The following is a 22,264-nucleotide window of genomic DNA, read 5'->3' as shown; positions in this document are numbered from 1 at the left end:
AGAAAAAGATTAAAAAAAAAACAGAACTGTGCGCAAACTTTTAACGAGAAGTTGGTCCGCGGCGCTTCCCCGAAAACTCTGCCCTCCCCTCCCATCGACGTTACGTACGCAGCAATGGCGTGACTGCAAGCCGAATAACATGGAGTCCTGTGGCTGGCATCCGCGGGAGATCCGTGCGAAAACCTGAGCAGCAGACGCACGGACCCACCGGGAGAGGACATCCAGAGACCCCCCGTTCGTGTGGATCGTCAAGGAGGCTCGTGCGGGCGTTCTTCCGTAATGACGCACGGCGCTTGAATAGCACACTTTTCGTCCCCGCGATCCGCCAGCCAGGCCGTCTCCAGTGAGTATTTAATAACAACAGAAACAGCGTTTGTGGGGCAGTAGCTGCTAAAATGCACGGTGCGTGTCCGCATTGTGGAAACGGTCAGCTGACGGATCGGATCGATCTGAGCCACGTCCTCTGAATTAAAGACCAGGCTTTTGCTCCCGGGACACCTTGGTGTGCACCAGCATTTTTCTAGAGCAGGAGACGAGGACATGGGCCTGGATGTAAGGCCACTTATTTATGTAACCATTTGGGCGACCATTTCAGTTTGACACCAGAGACTGTAGGGGTGGAAAATAGGTCAGATAGTCCGAAAGAAAGTGCTTTCGGAAGAAACTGTCCCAGGCACATTCCGGATTCTGAAGAATTCCAAAGACTATTTTTCTCTGATGTGATTACTTTTGACACCTAATTGATAATATTTGTTGACATAGTGACAGTATTATATGCTATCCTACTGTATTGAAGTAATAGACATTACACTTCTAACCCTGTTTGTGCATGTGGATTTTCCAGAGATCAGAAATAGCAAGCGCTGCACAATGTAGGCAAAGTGCCCAGTTGTGGGACTCCATAAGGTGCTCTGGGGACCATGGAGCCAGAGGGGACCCCCCTCACCCCAGGGACCATCTATGGGCCCCCAGCCTTCCAAACATTAGATGACTCCGCTGACCCCACCAGCCTCAACCACACCTTACAGGTAAGATCAGAAATTCAAGGTGTGGCTCAGGCATTGTTACTGGTGCCGTATCGTTGTCATCTGAAAGAAAACACAGATCTGTCATCTGCCATCTCAATGGCATCCCCATCGGAATGAATATTCTCATTTGACGGATAATAAGCAATAATCAGGGAATGTAAATATTTTGCAACTCATTCAGTCTGCGTGCCACTTTTATTGTCACCAACAACACAATTTTTATTTTTACTTTTTAAATTTTCGAAAACGATTGCCACCAGGCTCCATGCGCTTCAAATGTGATCGAGGAGCTGATGACTCACAAAAGTCCATGGGTCGGGTCCGGAGATGACTGCTTGGAGCAGACCGGGGGTCCGCTGCTCGGTGCAGACCCAGGGAGGAGCGCACAGAGGCCGTTCAGGCCCTCAGCCTTCCCCTCCTCCCTCACCTGGGACTCTGACTCGGAAAAGGAAACACTAGATGGTAACTCACTACTATCTGGAAACATGTAACATGCTTGTTACTGGTGTAGAAACGCAGGGCTGGGGAATAACACATTACTACAAACTATTTTCAAAAATCCAACGGTTAGGTGGTAAGAAATTTACCGGAAGGCGGCAGCATATTTTTTGGCCACATAATGCCCTTTTACTGTGCTATTGTTGTCATTTGGGTATTGTTTTTAAATGTTATCAAGTCTGCTTGTAGTCATAATGCTCTCTCTCTCACACGCTCACTCTCCCCTCTGTAATCTTTTCTACTGACTTCATTTGTGGAGTTTAAATGTGAGTAGCAGAGATGTGAAGTGATGTTCCCGTTGTGTGTCTTGTGTGCTGCTGTGTGTCAGAGGAGGAGCTACAGCACTTTTCTAACCCTCATGGTCTGGCTGCTCACAGCCCCGGATCCCCTTCTTCCACAATCAGGTGAGAGGAAAGGAGGAAGGAGAGCACACGCTAAGCAGTAAGGAAAAAAACGACAAAATCCAAATACAGAAAGATAGACATCTAAGTCCGTTGGGTTGCAATCATTGTGGTCTATAAAGAAATATGTTGCTCTTGTGTAAAAAAAAAAAGGTTTCAGAAAGTTGTTGACCCTCCACTTAAGAATGCCGAAATGACCGCAGGCTCTGCTGACACATTCACAATTTTTATTTCTTCTGCTCTGTTTTCCTTAGACTTGATGGTGGGAGTGATGAAGCATCTGCAATAGAGCAACACTTACCCAATGAGGGCGACAAATCCAGCCCTTTTGAGGCCCATGACCAAAATGATAGGAGCACAAAGGCAGGAGAGCCAAATGCATCTCAGCTCAGTCCAACGAAATGTAAGCACAATCAGGAAGGAACAAAAAAACTCCCCTCACGTCACATTTAAAAAGGCTGCACTCATTAATAATACATTTATTTTCTCTTCACAGTGGCAGACAGCAAAGTCTGGAATGTAAGGAACAGTGCTGAGCTGTTTCTGTCCAAAGTTAAACCAAAGGAAGGGTGCCAAATAGAAAATGAGGATGACGAGGAGGAGGAGGAGGAAGACAGAAATAGTGAGGGAATGAAAAAGAAAATGGTAAAAGACACCAAGGAGCCTGCCAATGATGTGTACACCTTCCCTGGAGACTCTGATGCTGACAGTCCCAGACCAGTGTCGTGGGCTCCCTGCACTTTCGTCCAGCGGCAGAAGAGGAAGAGGCCCGTAGTCAGGCCCTTCTCTGGTCCGGGCAGAGCACCACCAGCAACAAGGCGCGGAAGAGCAGCTTCTAAAAAGTTAGACGCCCCGGATCACACACAGCGAGGAGGCGACGTAGGGGTCTATGACTTTAACGATATGAGCTTCCAGGGGGAAGGAGCAGAAGAACTGTTGGAGACGGAAGACAAAAATGTGGGAGAAGAAGGAGACGGGAGAGTCAAGGATGAGGCAGATCCCAACCCAGACATTTTTACCTGCGTGGAATGTAGCATTTACTTTAAGAAGCAGGTTCACCTGCAGGAGCACATGGCTGAGCACTGTCAAGGGGGTTCAGCGGGAGGGAGGAAGGACCTTGGCTCTTTTCTATGTGCAGAGTGTGGATGGAACCTGCCAAACCAACTAGCACTGGCAGATCACCACAGGAAGCACCAGGAGTCCAGAGAGAAGATCCTGGAAGAGATTGGGAAACTGAATGACACTGGAATCGGGAAGGTGGAGGAGTTGCAGAAGGTGGACAGTAATGCGATGGAGACTCTAAGTTCAGACTCGGGTGTGGTGCAAGAGACAGGCCCGGTCTCAACTCCAGATAAAGGTTTAAACCCAGACATAGTCACCAGTCGAACTTCAAACCCAGTTCCAGGTTCTAAAGTGGACTCAGACCCAGTCTCGGTTCTAGGCAGAGACTCTATACCCGCATCGCTTCCAGCCCCCCCTCGGTCCAGGGCTGTCCCTGTTCACCGCCGGCGCTTCATCTGTCCAACATGTAACTTCAGCACAAGGACCTCCCAGGCAATGGCTAATCATGCAAAGACCCACAACAGAAAAAAACCTGCGCCACGGCGCCCGCTGCCAAGCATTCAGTTTCCTTTGGAGGCTGACTCCCTAACCCCTTGTTCAGGATCTTCCCTGGCCTGTCATTATTGTGCCTTTCTGGCCCCCAGTCAGACTGTATTAAGGGAACACCACAACCTGGCTCACCCAGAAAAGGCCTCAACCAGTGGACCTTTGCCCAAGGAGATGAACCTGCAGTCAAGGTCCAGTTCTCCCAAGGGAAAAAACAAGCGACGGCTCGCTGCCATCGACGACGGCATCCCCACACCTCAGGCGCCAAGCGATGCTGCAGCCCGCCCGACTAAGGAGCTGGTGTTGAAATGTATTGGGAACAAGACAGCCAATGCACAAGGAAAACATTGGACTGAAGTGTCGCTGCCTCACCCCACATTAGACAGCAACAATCTTCTCGAGGGCCTTGATGAGCGACACAAAGGTCAGAGCGAAGACCTCGACGAGGACTTGGACCAAAAACAAACTGACTCGCCTGATAAGTTGAAACTCACAGCGGCAGCATCCCCGCTAGGTTAGACTGAATGGCAGAATATTAGTAGCATAATAAAGGAGAATCCAGGATTAAACAAATGTGACACTTTTAATGACATACCTGCTGTTTAATTGAATGATGTTGAATTCCCAAGTCATGATAACAGTGTAGCAAAAGTTACAAATTGTATTTCTATCTTGATTCAGACGCGTTCATGTCTCAACGCTCAATTGCGAAGCTCTACGATAGTACTCATAAAAGCTTGAATGCTAAAATGTGTATTTTTTTCAAAGTTTCTCCTCCAATTAGCGATCAATATGCATATATTGATTTCAGCAAGTTTCAGGAGATTACATGCCAAATTTAATAGCGTTTTCTGATAACCCAACTTCCATTTTTCCTTTTCCTCCTAGATGACTCTCCATCATCGCATCCTCTTGAGACGTTCGGGACAGAGGGAGACGGGCAGGAAGCGGAGAAAGAAGGGAGTTTGTCTTTTCTGAGGAGGAGCAGCCGGATTACCGCTGCCTCCTCGGCGAACGACAGCGACGACGACGACGATGACGACGACGTCGATGAGGAGCAGATGCGACTCTTCCTGGCGCAGGGCTTCCTGGACGAGGATGGGGATGAGGTCGATGCGGAGGGCAGAAGCCTGAAGAGCGTGGAGAGGAAATGCCCCTACTGCCCCGATCGATTTCACAACGGCATCGGACTGGCCAATCACGTGAGGGGCCACCTGAACAGGGTGGGCGTGAGCTACAATGTGCGTCACTTCATATCCGCCGAGGAGGTCAACGCTATTGAGAAGAGGTTTTCTTATCAGAAGAAAAAGAAGAAAGGTCAGAACAACGTGGGGCTCTGTCGTGAAATATCCTGTATATTTATATTTGTATAGGGGGACACAGTATGTACAAATAGAATGGGGCTGCAACAGGGAACTATGCATGTTAGATTTTACAATTTCCGGCAGACGTCTAAACTTCAGCTTGTTCCCCGTCGCCCCCCACAGTGGCCAACTTTGACCCGGACACGTTCAGCGTGATGCGCTGCGAGTTCTGCAGCGCCGGCTTCGACACCCGGGCGGGCCTGTCCAGCCACGCCAGGGCGCACCTCCGAGACTTTGGCATCACCAACTGGGACGTGACCATCTCGCCGATCCACATACTGCGGGAGCTGTTCTCCAGCCGGCCGGACCTCGTCATCCCCACCGCTCCCCCCCGGAGCCCTGACTCGCAGGGCGCGGGCGGCGCGGAGGACGGGGGGGAGGAGGAGGAGGAGGACGGGGAGGAGGAGGAGGAGGAGGAGGAGGACGGGGAGGAGGAGGAGGAGGAGGAGGACGACGAAACGGATCGGGAAGAGGAGGAAATCCCAGAAGAGGCGATGGGAGGGGAGACAATGAGGGAGAGGAGGGCGGCCGCCGCGCGTCCTAAATTGAAACCCCTCGCACTCCCCGCAACTTGGAAGGGTGACGATGGAGCTGAGGAGCCGCGGTCAGGTACGTGACCGCTTATCGATAGATTCTCATAGTGGTAGCGCGGAGTGCAGTGGTAGTAGACAGAGTTGATCCTGTTCGCTGGGCGCGAAGCTGAGCATTCTGGTTGTTGTAACACAGTTATAGATGGTTTGCCGTGGTTGTAAAAGCAACTCAAGTAGTAGTAGTAGATAGGACTAGATATGGGACTAGGCTAGACTAGGACCAGAGCAGCTGGCTCTTCTTACTCACACTGAACTTTAAATGGAAGACTTCCCGAGGGTGTTGGGATAAGTTCACTACTGGGATCCCAGTGTTTGGGCTTCCTGTTTCGTGAGAGAGCCCGCCGATGCCCCGACCTGTGTGTGTGTGTGTGTGTGTGTGTGTGTGCGCGCGTGCGTGCGTGCGTGCGTGCGTGCGGTTGATGTGGCACTCGGCGCGTTCATCCCCAACCTCCCGCCTCCACTCGATTGGTCACGCCTTAGCTCTGGCGGTGCGTATGGGGGCAAAATGGCTGCTTCCACCTCCCCGCAGACCCAAACAATAGCGGAGGAAGCGTCTGGCTTCGGCTGTCGGGAGTCCGATGCACTGCGGCTGCCGACCGGTGAGTTGCGCCGCGCGAGTCCCCCCCCCCCCCCCCCCCCCCCCCCCCCCCGGTTTCCCGCGTCGCGCTCGTGTTCAAGCCACGGGCGCCGCGGTGCGCGTGGCTTTATGCGTCGATTTGGCAGTATCCGGACACGTTAGGGCGCCCGCGGGGAAGATTAAAACCCCCTCCTCCTCCACCTCCTCCTCCACCCCCCCCCCCCCCCCCCCCCAAAAAAAAAGTCTTAACGGTGATCGGCGCCAGGTAGCTCGTGACGTCCACGCCGAGAAGAACTGTCATTGTCTCGCGCGTTTGCCATTGTGCGCGAGGGAGAGATATCGTTCCGTGGTTGTTCCGGTTGTTGTTGTTGTTGTTGTTGTTGTTGTTGAGGGGTTTGTTGTTTGTTTTTTTTTGTCCCCTCCCGTAGTTATATTACAGTTGTCGGAATACTGTTGAGATTTACCGTGCGCGTCTGGAATGACGTGCACTCTCACCAGTGCTGCAGGATCTCCAAAATTACCTACAGTCTCCCACCCCACCCCCCCTCCAGTCCTCGCCATTTTACTTTCCTTTTGATTTTTTTCCCCCCCTCTCTCTCTCTCTCTCTCTCTCTCTCTTTGATGGAGTACGCGCTGTGCTTCCAAGTCAATGGTCGTGGATGTGTTGTTGTTTTTTTTTTGGGGGGGGGGTTGGAATTGATCCGTCAGCAAAGCAGTCTGAGGCGAAGTGATTAGTACCAATAATGTTACTGTTATAACTTAATCCGGAAAGGAAGTCAATCCGGGTCAGCGTTTTCAAAGTATAGATAGGTAGGTTATTCACCCCCGGAGCGTGATCGCGTTGTTACGACAGCTCACGTCGAAGCAATAGGAAAAATGAACAAAGTACTACGAATCAAAACCTGGCGGTATACAACACACCTTAAAATGGAAATATTGGCAATATATAATAAACACTAAAATAAAAAAAAAAGAAGGAAAAATAAAACCTCTGCATCAACAATCCACACCGTCAAAAAAATGTGTAATTTGTGCAAGTTTGCACGCATACCGTATACAGTATATCGAAACAAAAAAAAAATGTACTGTACATATACTGTGCACCGGGTGGGAAAACAAAATCGTTCGAACAACCAAACGGTTTTAACAGTAGCGTCTGCGAAACCGAGACGAACCTTGTCGTTTGGAAACTTTGTCGCGGCTTATGAAAATAAACGTATTTACATTTTTTTTTTTTACATTATATTCCGGATGGTCTTAATCCCGGCAAGTGGTGCGAGCTGTCGCTCCTCCACAGGCAGCAGATGAAGTAGTGCCGCCCACCAGACACACAGCATTGTCTGTCTGCACGTCTCTTTTGATTTACCGATTTGTCGCAGAAAATGGCACTTTTGTCCCAGGAATGCAGCGCCTCTCCCCGCCTGCCATGTTTGTTTCTTCCAATAGTGCATTTTCTTTACATGAATCGGGCTTTCCGCACTTTAATTTATTCCGTGTGGATTCTTACTTATGCGCTCTAGTGTTATGCGCTATTATTAGGAGTATTATAACCAGTATTAACAAGGCTGACTGTATCATGAGCTTAAAAGGAGTAAATAGTTATTGAATATTATTTTAGACTGTAATAAATAAAAAAATGGAAGCATGCATATCTTTTCTTCTGGCACAATGGTCATTCATATGAATCTGGACCTCAGTGATTTTGACATCCTTAGCATAGAGATCACATTGGCTTGGCTGGAAGAAAAAAAAAAAATGACACTGGGGTGGATTTGGTGTTTTCACAGTTTTGGGTAGTGATGAGGGAGTAGAAGAGGCGGCGCAGGAGGAGGAGCAGCAGCAGCAGCGGGTTGCAGGTCTGGACGGTGTGAGCTCCAGCCCGAGGAGGAAAGGGCTATTCAGCGCGAACAGAGGCAGCCTCTCTCCCAAGGAGGATGCGGACGCCAAGGGTGAGTGAGACGCGGGAAGTTCTCCGCAGAATGCTGACAAGGGGCAGGGTGGGGGGGCGGTTGAGCTGACCATGTCAAAGGCGACACTTGGCGCGAGAGAGGGTTCTCTCCCGGGTGGTGGTGGTGGTGGTGGTGGTGGTGGCGGGGGTTCTGAGAGGCAAGGCAGGCAGGCGGCTGTAAAGGGCTTGCTCATGTCACTGCAAGCTGGATGCTCACCTAGATACAAAAAAGGTAAATTAAGTCTGTTTTCACTGTGGAATCGTTGGACTTTTGCGCTGAGGCAACAAATGTGTGGCTGTAAGACCTCCAGCCAGCTGTTGTTGTGGTGGCAAGCTGTTCCGAGTGTTTCAACTTGAAAGAACTAACCGGGAGATAGTAAGTCTCACAATATGGAGTCTGATCATCGAGAGAACTAAAGGCGACCGTTCCTGTAGGACTCCGGCTCTAGGGCCTGGAACAAGATACCTGCTGAAAACTGCTGTTTATGTGAACTATTGCCTGCCTCTTACATTAATTTATATGATGCTTATTATCTTTTGTAGTCTTATTTAATTACACAGAGACTCACTGAGCACTTTATAAGGGACACTATACTAATACTGGGTAGGACCTCTCATTGCTCTCAAAACAGCCTCAGTTCTTCTTGGCATGGATTTCACAAGATGTTGGAAACATTCCTTTGAGATTCTTGTCCATGTTGATATGATTGCATCACGCAATTCCTGCAGATTTGTCAGCCGCACATTCATGCTGCGAATCTGCCGTTCTATCACATGTGTACCAAAGGTGTTCTATTGGATTCAGATCAGGTGACTGGGAAGGAAACTGATGAACACTGAACTCATTGTCATGGTCATGAAACCAGTTTGAGACGACTTCTGCTTTGTCACATGGTGCATGATCATGCTGGAAGTAGCCATTAGAAGATGGTAAATTGTGGCCATGAAGGGATGCACATGGTCAGCAAAAATACTCAAATAGGCTGTGGCATTCTAGCGATGATTGATTGGCATTAACAGGCTCAAAGTGTGCCAAGAAAAAAATCCCCACACTACTATACCACCGCCACCAGCCTGTACTGTTGGCAGGTTGGGTCCATGGATTCATGCTGTTGGTGCACAATTCTGACCCTACCATCTGTGTACCTCAGCAGAAATCGAGACTGATCAGACCAGACTAGTTTTTCCAGTCTTCGAACTGTCCAGTTTTGGTGAGCCTGTGCCCACTGCAGCCTCAGCTTTCTGTCCATGGTTGACAGAAGGGGAACCCAACGTGGTCTTCTGCTGTTGTAGCCCATCCGCCTCAAGGTTAAATGTGTCGGGCATTCAGAGATGTTTTTCTGCCCACCACAATTGTACAGAGTGGTTATCTGAGTTACCATAGCCTTGCTGTCAGCTCAAACCAGTCTGGCCATTCTCCGTTGACCTCTCTCATCAACAAGGACTTTCCTTCCACAGAACTGCCGCTCACTGGATGTTTTTTGTTCATCCCACCATTCTGAGTAAACTCTAGAGACTGTTGTGTGTGAAAATCCCAGGAGATCAGCAGTTACAGAAATACTCAAACCAGCCTGTCTGGCACCAACAATGCCATGGTCGAAAACACTGATATCACATTTTTTCCCATTCTGGTGGTTGATGTGAACATTAACTGAAGCTGCTGACCCGTATCTGAATGTTTTTATGCATTGCGCTGCTGCCACACAATTGGTTGATTGTATAATTGCATGAGTAAGTAGGTGTACAGATGTTCCTAATAAAGTTCTCAGTGAGTGTGTATTTCATGCCATTTTAAAATCTTCTTTTTGCTCGGTCAAATTCATATTGTGTCTTGTTTTATATATTTATTCTTGTCTTTTATTCTATGAAGTACTTTGAAGCGCTGTGTTATGATCCTCTGTCTAGGCATACAGTAGATGGGAGGTAACATACTGTATAAGACAAAAACCGTTGTTGAATGAAAAAGAAGAGCCGTTTTTAATGATACTTTATGAACAAAAAAAACCATTGGTTACACTGTAAACTTACAACTGAACATTTCATACCATACCATATGCATAAATGTATTATATTTAGTATTATGAAAATTTAAAGTAGTCCAGTAGTCTCCCTCACTATGGTCCTCTGTGCTCTCCGCTGCAGTCCCTAACTTGAAGTGCAAGGTGTGCGGTGTCCACTTTGAGACAAGGCGGGGCCTGTCCAGCCACGCCCGCTCCCACCTACGCCAGCTGGGCATCGGGGTCTCGGAGAGCAGCGGGGCACCCATCGACCTCCTCTATCAGATCGCCAAGGAGCGCTGCCTGGACGGACAGTTCACCTCGGACGACCGACCGACCTCCCCGGCCAAGGAACCCTCTCGCAGGACCTCTCCCATCCAAGGAGAGGACCCGGACTTTGACGACATGGACTATGAGGAGAAACCAATTCCGCTTTCCATCCTGGCTAAAGCGGTCAAAGCCGCAGCACCGTCTTTGTCCTCAACCCCGACTCCCTCCCCAGGGGCGTCTCCACCCTCCTCAGCCACGGTTCGTTCCAGCTCCCCCTCCTCATCCTCGGTCGTGAGGAAAGCCCCCATATCATCGCTGCTGCCTGTGTCTTCCCCTCTGCGCTCCCCTGAGCACAAGGCCGGGGGCATGAAAAGCTTAACTTCGAGTCTCTCTGCTCCCTCCACCATCACAACCACCAAACCTTTCTGGGCACCACAGGAGACAGATGCTCCTCTCAACCTCAGTAAGTGAAACTGCTTCAAATGTTGTCTACCTCTTACAACAATTTGTATATCAAGCATGAGAAAAATAAAAATTGTATTCTAATTGTTACCATTTTTGTAATCCCTGTATCACGGTTGAATTAGTTTTGGTCTCTCCCGGCAATGTGCACGCAGCATTGGAGGTCGACCCCAACAAGGACATCATATGCCAGCTCTGTGGTGCCTGGTTTGAGACACGAAAGGGCCTGTCAAGCCACGCACGGGCTCACCTGCGACACTTTGGTGTGGAGTACTCCGAATCCAAGGGCTCTCCCATTGATCTGCTGAACCAACTCATCCACACGGACGACTTCAAGCACAAAGCCAGTGTACTACAGCCTGACAGTCCTGCTGAACCCCAAGGCCTCACAGCTTCGCTGTCACCCCAAAAGCGATCCTTTCTGACCCCCACCTCCTCAACGTCTTCGCCCCGCCTCTACAAGGTGTCCACCGTAGGGGTCGGGTCTTCATCCAAAGCTACCTCCTCCTCCTCCGTCTCCTCTCTGCTTGGCCCTCCAACCAAGCGTCCAAAGTCCTCAATGCAGGTCTTCCGCCTGAGTAGTGGGGAGCTCATGGCCCTTCCACACAGTGAGTTTAATATCTGAGTGTTTTTAGCACATTTTCAGTCATTATGCGTTAACTGGTATCATTCTTCACTTATCTATTGCTTCTCTTAGACAATGTTACAAAATGCCTTTCAGTCAAGGCAACACAATTTAAACGACCGGTGTGTACGATTTAGTGGCATCTGGCGGTGAGGTTGCAGATTGCAACCAACTGAATACCCCTCCCCTCACCCTCCCCTTCCAAGCGTGTAGGAGAACCTGCATTGACCGCGAAACACGCGAAAGACTCAAAAGGCCCTCTCCAGAGCCAATGTTTGGTTTGTCCGTTCTGGACCACTGTAGAAACTTGGCGTAGCAACATGGCTGGCTCCGTGGAAGAGTACCCGCTCCCTATGTAGGTATAAATGGCTCATTCTAAGGTAGCGAAACAACAATTCTTATTTTCATGGGATTATACACTAATTAAAACATTCTTATGAATATTATATTCCATTTCTGCCAAGTCTGTTCCGCTAGATGCCTCTAAATCCTACACACTGGTCCTTTAAGTGACAGTGCTGAGGGTCATGCGGTCACTTTTATCTTTTTTATGAAATAGTTGATCTCTTTTATTCAGTCTAGTATAATTTGCGTACAATCATTCAGGCGAACCTCCAAAGGAGATCGGCTGCGAATTCTGCGGGGAGTATTTTGAGAATCGCAAGGGTCTCTCCAGCCACGCCCGCTCGCACCTGCGTCAGATGGGCATCACGGAATGGTCGGTGAACGGCTCCCCCATCGACACACTGCGGGAGATCATCACCAGACGAGGTCTGCCCTGCGCCCTCCCCCTCAAACCCCGTAAGACCCCACCTCCATCCTCCCCTGGGCCCCCTCGCTCCCCTCTGACGGCCTCCTCTTCCCCGTCCTCCGCCAGACTCCTTGGTCGCCTCCCCTTCGCCTTTGCGCGTCCCTCCAGCCCAGAGCCCGCGTCGTGCAAGACGAGCTCTGCCGCACCCACCTCCTCCTCCTCCCCCTCTGGCGGGCTGATCCTCAAGCTGAAGCCTGAGCCCATGCAGCTGGAGGTCACCGTGCCAGGAGCTGTGGGCGCCTCTGGAGGACTGCCCTCTGAACCTCTGAATTGCAGCTGGAGGAGCTCCGACAACGCGTTCCCCCTCAACTTGGGTAGGTTTGCAATCAAAGCTCTCTCGTATTGGCCTATTAGAATATTTCATATTCTACAGGTGGAGTCTCATCCAAATCTTGAGACTTGTATCCAAGTTTTGTATCCTCTCTATGTCGTAACTGCAAAATAAAAAATGTTCTTCCTTCCTTCATCTCTCAGCCGTGTCGCATGAAGTGGAGCCAACGAGGGATATCCAATGCGAGTTCTGCGGGGAGTACTTTGAGAACCGCAAGGGCCTCTCCAGCCACGCCCGCTCGCACCTGCGCCAGATGGGCATCACGGAGTGGTCGGTCAACGGCTCCCCCATCGACACGCTGCGGGAGATCATGCACAAGAGGGGGGGGGGCGCCTCCTCTCCGTTAACCGCGGGGGTGAAGAAGGAGTCTAGGCAGGGAGCGGCCAGCCCTGCGTGGGAGAAGCCAGGACGCCCGGGCAGCTCGGAGGGACCGGGCGTTTCGGGATACCAGTCCCCCAAATTCCGTAAATCCCCCCTGAATCTGCTACACTCGGGGTCCAGGCTCCACAAGCAGAGCTTAGGGGTGGTGGGCCCATCTGCCGTGCCGCCCGCGGGGAAGTTTTTCAGGGTGTCGCAGCTGGGGAAGAGACCTCTGCCTGAAGTGATCCACTCATCGGACACACATCAGTCGTCTCCCCACAACCTCAAGACCTTCCCGCCCCTACCGCACGATTTCTCCTTCAAGAGGAAGTCTTCCCCGGACAAGCACGGAGCGACACACCAGGGTATGATAACGACTACTGATATATATATATTTTTTATTTTACAATGAATACAAATTCCAATTGATTCTATTCCCTTTCTCCCACTAGATGCCAGCTGTGAGCTGTGCGGGTTCTACTTTGAGAACCGCAAGGCTCTGGCTAGCCACGCGCGCGCCCACCTGAGGCAGTTTGGAGTGACTGAGTGGTGTGTGAATGGGTCCCCTATCGAGACGCTGAGCGCCTGGATGCGCAGTCGGCCTCAGAAGGTGGTGGAGATGCACCGGAGCTACATGCAGGGCAACCGCTCCACCCACAAAAAGGTGACGGGAATGGCATCCTAGTTTATTTTCACCGCAGTTCATTCTTTTGCACTCAACTTGAATGACTGAATTTGGTTTTCGATTATGTCCCTGCTCTCGCAAGCGGTGTGGCAGCCACAACCTACGCGGCCCTGGACTCAAGGTCCTTTCTAAACCCACCTTAGCACACTTGAATTCCTCTATCAGCTCCAAAATCCCCTGACCATGTAAGGCTATTTTATTTAGACAACGTGGAACGCCCACCATTTCCTAATTGACTTGCCTGTCGGTTCTGTAGTTCCTCCACCGCAGTGAACACATTCTCACAGGCCACATTATACGTGGCAACAATCCAAAATGCAGGAACCACAATTTCAATTTACCATGCTATGATGACCTATCAATGCATTCAAAGCCTCAAAACAAGCTGGAGCTACACCATCAATCATAGATTCTTAACATGAATAAATTCTTCATCAGTATGAAACCTTTCCTGTACCACTTGCCCCCCAACAATCTACAAACTCAACACTTAGTGCTAAATTGGTATTTATTGCTCGGATCAGATTTTTTTTTTTAACATTATTTTTCAAATGGGGCTGATATCACATGGGGGTGTGAAGGGGTCACGGTCCTGAACTGACCCACATTCGCAGAAGTAACAAAGACTTCACACGCAACAAGTTTCCTTCAATAAGGACATTTTGTCAAAAAAAAACAACTGTTAAAATAAAAACACAATGTGCGCAAATTGCGCCCAGATGGCTCCCTCAGAGGGGACACACACACACACACACACACACACACAGTATTTTAGATCATGTGCTATTCAAATGAGGCGAGCGTGGGTGCCACCTCGTCGGGTCGGTCTATTTATCTATTTATCTATTTATCTATCTATTATTTATCTTCCCTCCCCACACTGTATGCGCTGCTTAACTGTGGCGGGTGGCGCTGTGTGCCTTGCTCTGCTCGCTGGTTCCGAAAGTCAGGGGTGGAATTCCGAGTTTCGGGAAAACAGAGGGGTACTTAAAAAAAAAAAAAATTATTGTAGATGTATTTAATGTATTTATTTTCCTCTGTGCATAACGGGGACGTTCGTGAACATTTTGTGCGCTGCTGTCCAGTCCATGATTTATAAAAAGGTTGAGAACCCCTGTTCTAGATAAAAGTCGCATAAATTCCGATTTGACTGTTCAGACTGAAGAAAATCAGACCTGTATCTGATTGAGCACCACACATGAAAGTGGCCCAAATTCAAATTGAAAAGATCAGACTCCATGTGATTTGTGCTGTTCACACTGTTGTGAAAAAACTGATCTGAGTCACATATGAGCAAAAAAATCTGATTTGGGCCACTTTTGCCTGTAGTGAGTACGTAGCCCTAGATGCCCTGTTTATCGCTGCCACTGCCAGAGCAAAAAGCGAAGCGTGAAATAGTGCAACCTGCCATTATCTCCAAATTCCGCCATGACAGGGAAAAGGATACTGACTTTAAAACATGCCGTTGTAGTCAGTGTAAGCCGTCAACTACGGTCCACGAAACAAATTGAAAAAGACAGTGACTCTGATAAAAACCCACGTTTCCTTGACAAATTATTAGACATTCTGAAAGCGACAGGAATCTTTCTCGGAAAAACGGACGTTAAATTGGACATTGCACCTTTGTGTTTTCATTTTCGACATTAGTTTTCACATTTGAGTGTTGATTTCTTCATTTGACTCATGAATGTTAACATCTGATTTGCTCTTGCGTTTTTTTTTATCTTGGTGTTAATCTTGTTTTTCGGTCATATTTATTTGTTCTTATATTAAATGAACTGGGAAAATATGGAGGGGAAAAAAATCCTATTTCTATATATATAAAAATGTGTTGCCGCCCACAGGGGTAAGCCTGTATATGTTCCGTACAAGACACTTTGACCTTGCAGAAAAGATACCATTACTGTACCTTTATCCCTCTCTCGCTTCCAGCCCCGAGCACCTCAACTCGAGCAGACCTCAAACCTCTCTGATTTAAACTGCGTCTGCTGGCATCTCGATAGACATTTTGTGCGTAAAAAAAAAAAAAAGCCCCGGACGCCCTGTCTCGCGGCTCGGAGCCTCATTGCAGAGCCCGCTCCTTTTTACACCTAGTGAATATCACGGCGGGGACAGATGCCAGAACAACTCGGCAATTGACTAGATAGTTGCCATGGCAACCAGTGAGCCCGACAGATTATGTTTCATCTTCAGATAAATTGGAGAAAATGTCCTGTTTCTCTTCTTCTTTTTTTTTCCTCTTCTTTTCTTTTGTTCCCTCCTGAATTACCTCAGGTATATTTGCATCACCGCCAGCCCCTCTTCTCCTATGCTGTGATGTGACACAAATATAGAATAGATTTCCTTTTTGAACGTCCTTGTTATCTCACAGGCGTTTTCTTACGCCAGCAGAGTGTGATGGATAGACTGCAGGATTCCATCAACTGTAGACACAGAAACCATGTGGTGAACGACAGCATTCTCAGGAAGCATTGGCCAGTGTTCTTCTATTTCGGTACATTTAATACAGTATGCTCACATCAGAATCTGCCCCCACCCCCCTTGTCCCTCCAGAAGAGCTTCTCCCATTTCTCCCTGCTCACGGACTCGGACCACAAGCTCTCCATATCGAACCTGAAGGCCTCCTCCTCTTCCTCTTCCTCCTCTTCCTCCCAGTGGTCCACCATGGCTCTGAGTTTGGCCCGGCCCGTCAGCCAGGAGCTCGCAGGTCGGCCGTCTTCCAGGTCTGCAGAGGGCGAGGCCCGTGCCGACCTCTTCGCGCCCCTCGCCAAGACTGGCCACAGCAGCCCGAGCCCGGCGCGTCAGCTTGGCGCGCTCCCGCTGCAAGCCCAGGTCGCACGCAGCGAGCTGAACGTCCGCCTACCCAGAGGTCCGTGGAGTTAGTGTTTTCTGACTCGTCCATGTTTTTACCTCATTTACCTCATCTATTTGCTTTTGGTCATAGGCTTTGAGCGACGGCCGCTCAAGCAGCCGTCTTTCCTGGAGGGAGCAGAGAGGGATAGCGGCCCCCCGAAAGCGACCCGCACCGGCACCATCCCATCCCTGGTGCCCAAGCCGCCCAGCTACCCACTGGTCAAACTGGTGGGGAAGCTCTACACCCTGAAGTGCCGGTGAGAGATTCCACTGTGAAGCCAAATGGGACCCGACACAGCCTTGATATGAGAGTGTGGCATACATTTTTGGACTGTATCTCCAGCATAAAGGAGTTTGAGACAACTGTAATATGTCAGCTGTCTGGGTGAGTTTTAAATAGTCCCTTAATCCCCAGGCAGCTCTCTACTTTTAGTTTGCTAATGCGCTATATTGAGAAAAGCAAACTGTTTGGGTTTGGCAGCCAACATAAATGGGAGCTGAGTTTGCTGCAGCACAAATGTTTCAACAGAAGTTCTTTTGAGGCGGCCTCATTTTTACGAAAATCTATTCCTTATGCGTTTCTTTTTTGGCGCTGCAGAGTTTTATTACACTCAATACGGTCTCTGTATTCCAGGTTCTGCGAGGTGGAGTTCCACGGGCCTCTGTCGGTCCAGGAGGACTGGATCCGGCACCTCCAGCAGCACATTCTCAAAATGAACTACGATAAGCCGGCCGCACCCGGGGCCGACGCCACCTCCAGCGAGCTTGCCGGCCGGGCCTCCCCCTTGGTCGATGCCTCTTCCCCGGCTCCGGCCCCGGCCCCGGCCCCGGCCCCGGCCCCAGCCTCCGTCTCTACCTCCAGTACCACCTCGACAACACCCATTCTCACCACCCCCACCACCTCCCCCCCGACCGGTACAGCGGCACCCCCTCCCAGCAGCCGCTCTCCTACGCCTCCGGCCGAGGAGGGCGCGCCGACAGTCACCACCCAGCAGGTGACGACGGTCATAGGGGAGGCGCCCGAGCCGGCTGCCACTCCCCCTGCTCAGACTCCCACCCCCGCCCCCTCCCCCGTCCCCGTCGCCACCCAGGCCGTGTAAACACTCGCTGTCGTCCTGCCTGTTATGTTTTTGTGTTTTGCCACATTATTGCCTTTCCTATGCCTTTTCTTCCTTCTGTTTCTTTCCTTTGGCCTTCACAGAGTGTTTTGAGGAGGGGCCCGCTCTCCCTAAGGCAACGTCTCTGAGCCCCCCAAGCACCTTCGATGCAGCTTTCTAGACTAAAAAAAGCTGCAAGAAAAGTTACTAAAGTTCTGTTTCCATCCCCGATCATCATCCGCGGGCCAGAGTCGGGTCGTAATGGCAACTGTCTAAGGAGGGTAGGACTCTTTGTTTTGCCTCGTTTATACTGAATGTCCAGATGTCGAAGGAACTGTCGCCACTGTTGAGTTTAGGGGTTAAATGTAAACCTGTTTTCAAACCGTGCATGACTGGGAACGGTGGCGACACTTGGCCCCAATTCCCACTATTAGCGCTTTAGCAAGAGCACAAAGGGTGGCTCTGGCCTCAGCCTGTCACCAAAAAGGTCATTCATAAGACATGAGGTTTTAAATCACACATTCAAATCTATATAATCAAGCCAGTCTCCCATGTAGAGACTTTAAACAAGTACAAAATAACACTTTAGAAAAAGAAGAAAAAAAAAAAATTTGACACGGCACTTTCGATTTGAGACAATGTCGCTGAGCACTTACCTTAATGCCCGTGGCATGGGGCCAAACTGACAAAGGTTAATCCTGATTCGTAAAGGGAGTGAGATGTGGACGCACACCGTAAAAGGGAAAACCCTTTACCCCCCCACTCACTTTATAACATAGCGGTGACACAATTTACTGTCCCTAAATTACTCCTGTTGCTTGAATGTAGTGGAAAGCACCTAATCTATTAATATCTTTATACGCACACATTTGTAAACAATCAAATCCTTAAAAACAATTTTTAAAAGAATCCCGCCCCCAGATAATCGTGCCATTAATAGTATTTCATTTTGCATATTATGATGTTTTTACTCTCTACTTTGCTGTGATAAAGCATATATAGGGCTGCCATCATGTTGTAGCAGCATGTGACCCCCCCCCCCCCCTTTTTAAACTGTCCTTTACGGACAGGAGGCTTTTAAGAAAACGTTTTAACATTTTAACGTGACCCAGTTCAAACCTTATTTTTTTATATTTTCCATTCAAAGTGATGCCATTTACTCCTGCCTTTTCAATGTAACGAATCATTTTTATTTATTTATTACACATCTGAATGTGGTAAGTTGGTGCGTTTGAGACTAAAGCGAGAACTTTGCAATGTTTGGAAAAAGGTTACCGTGCACAGTGTGTGTGTGTGTGTGTGTGTGTGTGTGTGTGTGTGTGTGTGTGTGTGTGTGTGCCTGCCTGCGTGAGCATGCGTGCGTGTGCGCGTGTGTGTGTGTGTGTGTGTGCGCGCGTGTGTGTGTGTGTGTGTGTATGGGTACAGTCTGCATAATGTGTATATTTATTCCCCGCTTTCGAAGAGTGAGACGCCGCATCGCGTAAAGACCTCTCCTTAGCCGACAGCGCGCTGGATCCGGGGGGGGGAGTCAGTCCGTGTTGGGTGGGATCAGGACTTCTGCGTCCGCCGCTCCGCGAGGACGTGCCAAAGAGTCTGTTTACTTCATGTCTCGCCTCCGCAGCGACTGTTTACAGCGGAGGTCGTCACGCAGGAATCTCAGCACAGCGGCCGACGGACGGGACGGGGGCGGAGCGTCAAACTACTTGAACTGGGGGGAGGGGGACACACACAAACACACACAGAGTTAAAACATGGACACTCGAAAACCAAACTTGATTTCTCAGCAGGGCTCTCGGGGGGGAAAGAAAAAAAAAAGTAAAAACAAAAACAAGCCACCGGGGGGGCCCCTTCATTCATTCATTTATCCGCGTGACCTCAGACGCATGACCTCAGACGTTCCAGTTCCACATGGAAGCAGCTCCAGCGTCCCTGACAAAGCTTCCCCCTCGCCCCCCCCGGGTGGATGTTTTTCTACATTGCTTCAGAGTGCGTTTTTAATCAACTTTGAAACTGAAGCAGTAACTTTTAGGGTCCACCTCTGCCACCTCCGGGACGAACTTTCAACGTCTATTCCCACCAACAACTACATTTGAAGCTTGACTGTTTGATCCAGATAATAACCCCCCCCCCACACACACACACACTCACACACACACACACTCACACACACTCTTTTTTTGGGAGAATAGGTAAATACTATATAACTACATGTACTTAAATCGAACTGTTGACGCTAATAGAGCTATCAGCGGTTTTATTAGCAAGCTAGTTACAAGGAAGAAAAAAAAAAGTGATCTTGATTTCAACCATCGATGCTATGTATTTTTTATTTTCTTCTTCATTGTGCATTTCTGTATTTGCAGTCCTGGACGGTGAATCTTTTTTGAGTATTTTTATTTTTTTTTACTTAACATCCGTTAGTTGGTTAGTCAGTTTTCTCTTAAGCTGGGACATTATTGGTGCTGGTGAGAATGTTGCGGGAGAGGGGAGACGACGCGGACTGAGAGATTTTAACAGTTGAGAGAACGTGAAATGTGATTGTAATGTCCCGGTTAAAGGGACTAAAAAAAACAAAAAATCAACAACAACCAACAAACAAACAAAAACAAACAGGCCTTAAAGGGGACCTTTGCTGGTGCATTGGAGCTCCCTTTTTAGGATTTCCTGGACATGTCAACGTCTGTCCACCCGGCTTGTCTTAACTGGCCGCGGTGTGTGTGTGTGTGTGTGTGTGTGTGTGTGTGTGTGTGTCGGTGAGAGTGCATGGGTTTGTTTAAAAGATAAAACATAGGCGGTACCCAATGATGAGAGAGCGAAAGAGAGATGACAAAAGGACAGGGCTGGTCTGTACGCGAAGGGTCAGGGTTAATGTGTTTCAGCTCCCGAGCAAACAATAAATGTGATTTCAATTTCCGACGCTGATTTGTTTGTCTTGTTGAGTGATGCCAACCGGTGCGTGCGTGTTTGGTCGAGGTTTTAACCGGTTTTTAATGATGGGGGAGAATTTGTAACTCAGCCTATCGCTCTTTCTTTGTGACATTCTATGTTTTGGCCAGAGGGGGGAGACAAGGTTTAAGCGTTATTTTTCATCATGTAGAGCAATGTAGGTATTCAAACTTATTTTTGTAGAGCACCCCCCTTCCTGGGATTTCAAGGACTTGATGCCGAAAGGTGAAGGTGCAAGGCAGAAAGGCGCACAACAATTTTAAAACAAACAATGAAAGTAAATTAAAATATGAACAAATTCTATTATTTGAAATGAAAATAACAACCCCTCTCTCTCCCCCTGCCCCTCCCCGTCATCAACAATATTCCCTGTGCACCCTCTCCCAATGTGTTTTTAATCAAACTATTATCCTTTTAGATTTAGAAACTCTCAATAAACATATTCCATGAAATGTAATTAGTCATGTCAAGTTAGTGCTCAAAATATACATTAAAGGCCTTTTCTTTGTCTTTTTAAATTTTTCATTTTTGCTTGCTCCCTCTGCGGCCAACTCCGGGGGGGATTCCAAGGGCGGGGCCCGCAGGTTGAATACCACTGATGGTGTGTAGAGATGTGGGAATGCACTCACACGCCTTGGAGAGGGCAGGCGTGGGGGCGGCGGGGGGTTGGTTGACCTTGGTGAAGCTTGCGACCTGTTATTACCAACTTAACAGTGATCAGGCGTCCCCTCCCAATTTACATTTAACCAAACATGAGCGTACTTCGAGAGTACAAGTTCATGTTCAAGTTCCACATACGCGGCGCCCCAAATCGCGATTCTGGGTTCTATAATTATATAATATAATGAATTGTCTGTGTCGTCTTAAATATCCATTGAAATCCTTCTTAATGAAACTTACCTTAACTTACCTCCAGCACTTACCGCACAGAGTAGAAGTCCTGGCTATTAAAATATCAGCGGCAAAGCGTATTCAGAAACACATAGTGATGTGTCAAAACAATATATTTCTAACATATGTTCCAATATACAGCGGCAATAACTTGTGTTTTTTTCTAATATATTACAATATATTGTTTTATTATATTTCTCAATAGAATGCGATTTAATCATGTAAATGACTCGTCAATACTCGCAAACGCCTTTAATCACTAACCAGTATTGGTATCTGGTGTATGTAATATGGAGAAATCTTTGTCATTAACAAGCAGTGGTGGAAAGGTACAATATGTAACCCTTCCGCATTAAAATGCCTGAAAAAAGACGAGACCTACGTTACACATTATGTTGAGTTGTGTGCCTACACTACATCCCGAATGTTTCCAACAATTTTCAAACCCAGAGAAATCCCTTATTTTAACGTCATGTCGATGTTGGTAACGGACCGTTTCATCGAGGCGTCTGTCATGGCGTCTACGGCCCTTAACCCCATAACTTCCGGGGCAACGCGGGTAACACCGGATGTGGCGTCAGAGGTCTCGACGTAACTTTTTTTCAAAACGATTTTTTTTTCTACTCCGTTGCCGTTTGTATTACTTTAATAAGTACTGTTTGAGGCAGAACCGTTATTTATTGCGGTTTTCTGCGCGTTCCGTCGCAGAAACAGTCCCCGCACGGCGCGCACGTGACAAATGAAGACTACAACTCCCAGGATACGCCACTTCTGACGTCATCGCACGCCATCTTGTTTGCTATTGCTTGATTGAGAGACCCCGAGCGGCAGAGGTTACATAATTTGTACCTTTAACGAATACTTGTTGATCAAACAATTATTTTTATATTCTTTCTTTCTTTCTTTCATTCTGTCTGTCTGT

At 48.6% G+C, this 22,264-nt stretch overlaps 1 protein-coding gene across 1 annotated transcript; it reads left to right on the top strand.

Annotated features, from left to right (window-relative positions):
• The first annotated feature begins 124 nt into the window (after positions 1 to 124).
• On the top strand, positions 125 to 20,969 carry wizb (WIZ zinc finger b). Its single transcript, XM_080009596.1, has 18 exons — positions 125 to 343; positions 845 to 1,028; positions 1,289 to 1,490; positions 1,855 to 1,930; positions 2,182 to 2,330; positions 2,424 to 3,959; positions 4,424 to 4,852; positions 5,023 to 5,250; positions 5,371 to 5,508; positions 7,854 to 8,015; positions 10,157 to 10,744; positions 10,899 to 11,351; positions 11,975 to 12,493; positions 12,654 to 13,235; positions 13,323 to 13,534; positions 16,109 to 16,424; positions 16,500 to 16,665; positions 17,043 to 20,969. The coding sequence occupies exons 2-18, from the start codon at positions 921 to 923 to the stop codon at positions 17,506 to 17,508; spliced, it is 6,330 nt and encodes a 2,109-aa protein (XP_079865722.1). The 5' UTR covers positions 125 to 343; positions 845 to 920; the 3' UTR covers positions 17,509 to 20,969.
• Positions 20,970 to 22,264: the final 1,295 nt, after the last annotated feature.

Source organism: Zeus faber, assembly GCF_960531495.2.
Source record: "Zeus faber genome assembly, chromosome: 11".
In the NCBI taxonomy this organism is placed as follows: domain Eukaryota; kingdom Metazoa; phylum Chordata; class Actinopteri; order Zeiformes; family Zeidae; genus Zeus; species Zeus faber.
Note: the sequence above shows the minus strand (reverse complement) of the source record. Positions and strands in the feature narration are given on the sequence as shown.